Source organism: Vigna unguiculata, chromosome 6 (genome assembly GCF_004118075.2).
Source record: "Vigna unguiculata cultivar IT97K-499-35 chromosome 6, ASM411807v1, whole genome shotgun sequence".
In the NCBI taxonomy this organism is placed as follows: Eukaryota; Viridiplantae; Streptophyta; class Magnoliopsida; order Fabales; family Fabaceae; genus Vigna; species Vigna unguiculata.
In genome coordinates, this window is record NC_040284.1 from 25,125,167 (window position 1) to 25,127,642 (window position 2,476).

The following is a 2,476-nucleotide window of genomic DNA, read 5'->3' on the forward strand; positions in this document are numbered from 1 at the left end:
ATGAGATTTGGTCTTAATTTCGATATCATGTCTATACTTTTTGTTTTCTCTCTTCTTCTTCTCCTAGAAGTACCCAAGTCGTGCATTGCTAAAGAAAAAAAAGTTAAGTGGAATTCTTTCAAGTTTGTTCAACAATGGCCAAAAGGCTTTTGCGATTCCCCATATACTGGAACACGAAAATGTCGTATAATACCAGATAAATTTGTTATTCATGGATTGTGGCCTCAAAAAGAAAATGATACACTTCCTAAATGCAGAAGTAAGACTCCCATTCATAGGAAGGTGAGTATATCTCTTTTTTTTATGTTTATAATGTGTGGTTTATTTTATACACTAATGTGTTCCCTGTTTGATAAAAAATTAATTGTGTTTATTTAGGATTTAAAACCCGTGTCAACACAACTTGATTCGGATTGGCCAAATTTAATTGGCCAAAATTTTTTGTTTTGGAAACTGGAGTGGGTAAAGCATGGAGGATGTTCAGAGCCAACGTTCCCAAAACTGGAATATTTCAACCTGGCTTTGCATCTTTATGAGCAAAATAACCTATTGAATATACTTGAAAAGGAGCAGATAGTCCCAGATGACAAAAAACTTTATAATGTTAGTTCTGTTTTTGCTGCAGTTCACAACCACACTAGCCATGATCCTGTGCTTTCTTGTTATCATGATCCAAAACTAAATGTTACTGCTCTCTATCAAATTAGTATTTGTTTGACGCCCAATGGAACCTCATTCGTAAACTGTAACTCTGTTGGTAGTTGTGGTGACAAGAGTTTATTATTCCCAAAATGAGTTTATGCACCAATAATATTTAATAAATAAAATACAAGTATTCATTTTTCTTGCAATTTCCTTCGTGTAATGTCATTGTGCATTTAGAGATGTATTTTGAATAATGTCATTGTGCATTTAAAGTACAACATGCATTACGATCAGAAATAATAATATTTTTTAATAATAGTAATAGTAAATGAACGATAGATTGAAATTTTTTCTTATGCTTCGATGCTTGTTTGGAAGTGTTGACTTCTTATTTTTAACGTTCTTCCGCATTTTCTAATTATAAAAAGAACTACGTGGTGGGTTTGTATGATAATGGTATTTTTAATCATTCATTCTAAAATTAATTTCATAAAACATCAAAGATAAATTGCATTTTTGTTGAAAAAAATTATGAATCATAAGATGATATATATCATTTACTTGTGTTTGTTGTTGGTGTGTTTATTTATACAGTGTTTTTAATCATTTTAAAAGTAATTTTACAAATGAAATAAAAGATGAATCGTATTTGATTAAAAAAAATAAGGTTTAAATATATATATTTGGTCCCTATTTTCGTTATTTTTGTTCAATTTGGTCTCCATATTCATTGTACGTTCAATTAGGTTCTCATTTTCCTCAAATTTTAGTAAATTTGGTCTTTTTTACTAATAGTGTTTAAATAGTTAAAAATTCGTTCTACAACCCGATCGACCCACCATGGGTTGGTGAGTTTGTGGATTGACTCACTTACGAACGTTTCTTCTTTTTTTGTAATTATATATATATATATATATGCATTACGATGGGAGTGAATTGACTTAGTTTATATTTTATAATAGTAGAATCAAAGTGTTCACCTAATTTTCAAAATATTATTACAAAAAAAAATAGTTAAAGATTAAAGTATCAACATATATAACTTGACAAACAAATTAATTAAATATTCAAACTATTCAAATATTATTAAGCAATATTCTAGTATTTAAAAATATTAAAATTGTGAACTCATATAATTAGAAGTAGTAAATAATTATAAAAAAAAATAAAAAATTTGTAAAAAAATATTGGTAGGTTAAGTGGATCAACCTACCTTTAACCGGACTTAAACTCATTTAACTTGTGGATTAAGTTAGATGGATTCAGTTCAACAAACTTTTAAAAAAATTGATTTTTTCTCAACCGAACTCGGTTCGAACCCATGATGAACTTAGTTGCCTCATGGGTTAAAATCTATTTTGATATTTTTAAATAAAATGAAGAGGTCAATTGATTGAAACTCTTAGCAAATGCAATATGATAACCAAATGCAAAAATATAAAGGATAAACAATAACAAAGATAAAGGTGAACTGATTAAAAAAAAATCTTGTAACAAAAATAACTACTTCCAAAAGTATTTCTTGAATAAAATAAAAACAATTTTTAAGTGCTACCTTGATTGTCTTTAAAGTGCCAAGAATATAAACAACAACCGCGAACACAAAAAAGAGATTAAGAAAAAAATAAGTTTTAGATTAATTTTATTCTCTTCAAATTTACATCCACCTCAATTCAATAAACACGGGATGTATCATTATTCTTGAAAGGCCACACATTTACATTCTATTAATTTCTCTCTCTAATATATTAATAACTTTATTTTGGGAATATAAAAAAAAAGTATGTTATCTTAGTGACTTATTTTTGCATATGTTTCTAAAGCAAAAAAA

The 2,476-nt window shown here is 27.6% G+C and overlaps 1 protein-coding gene across 1 annotated transcript; it reads left to right on the plus strand.

Annotated features, from left to right (window-relative positions):
• On the plus strand, nucleotides 1-849 carry LOC114189167 (ribonuclease MC-like). The gene is made up of 2 exons (XM_028077872.1): nucleotides 1-282; nucleotides 379-849. Exons 1-2 carry the CDS (start codon nucleotides 1-3, stop codon nucleotides 793-795), a joined length of 699 nt encoding a protein of 232 aa, XP_027933673.1. The 3' UTR covers nucleotides 796-849.
• The last annotated feature ends 1,627 nt before the right edge of the window (nucleotides 850-2,476 follow it).

Excerpts from the sequence above, each read along its gene's own strand:
- LOC114189167 (XM_028077872.1), top strand. The coding sequence starts at position 1 with ATGAGATTTGGTCTTAATTTCGATATCATGTCTATACTTTTTGTTTTC. Across the intron at positions 283-378 it reads AGACTCCCATTCATAGGAAG|GATTTAAAACCCGTGTCAAC; the intron begins GTGAGTATATCT and ends GTGTTTATTTAG.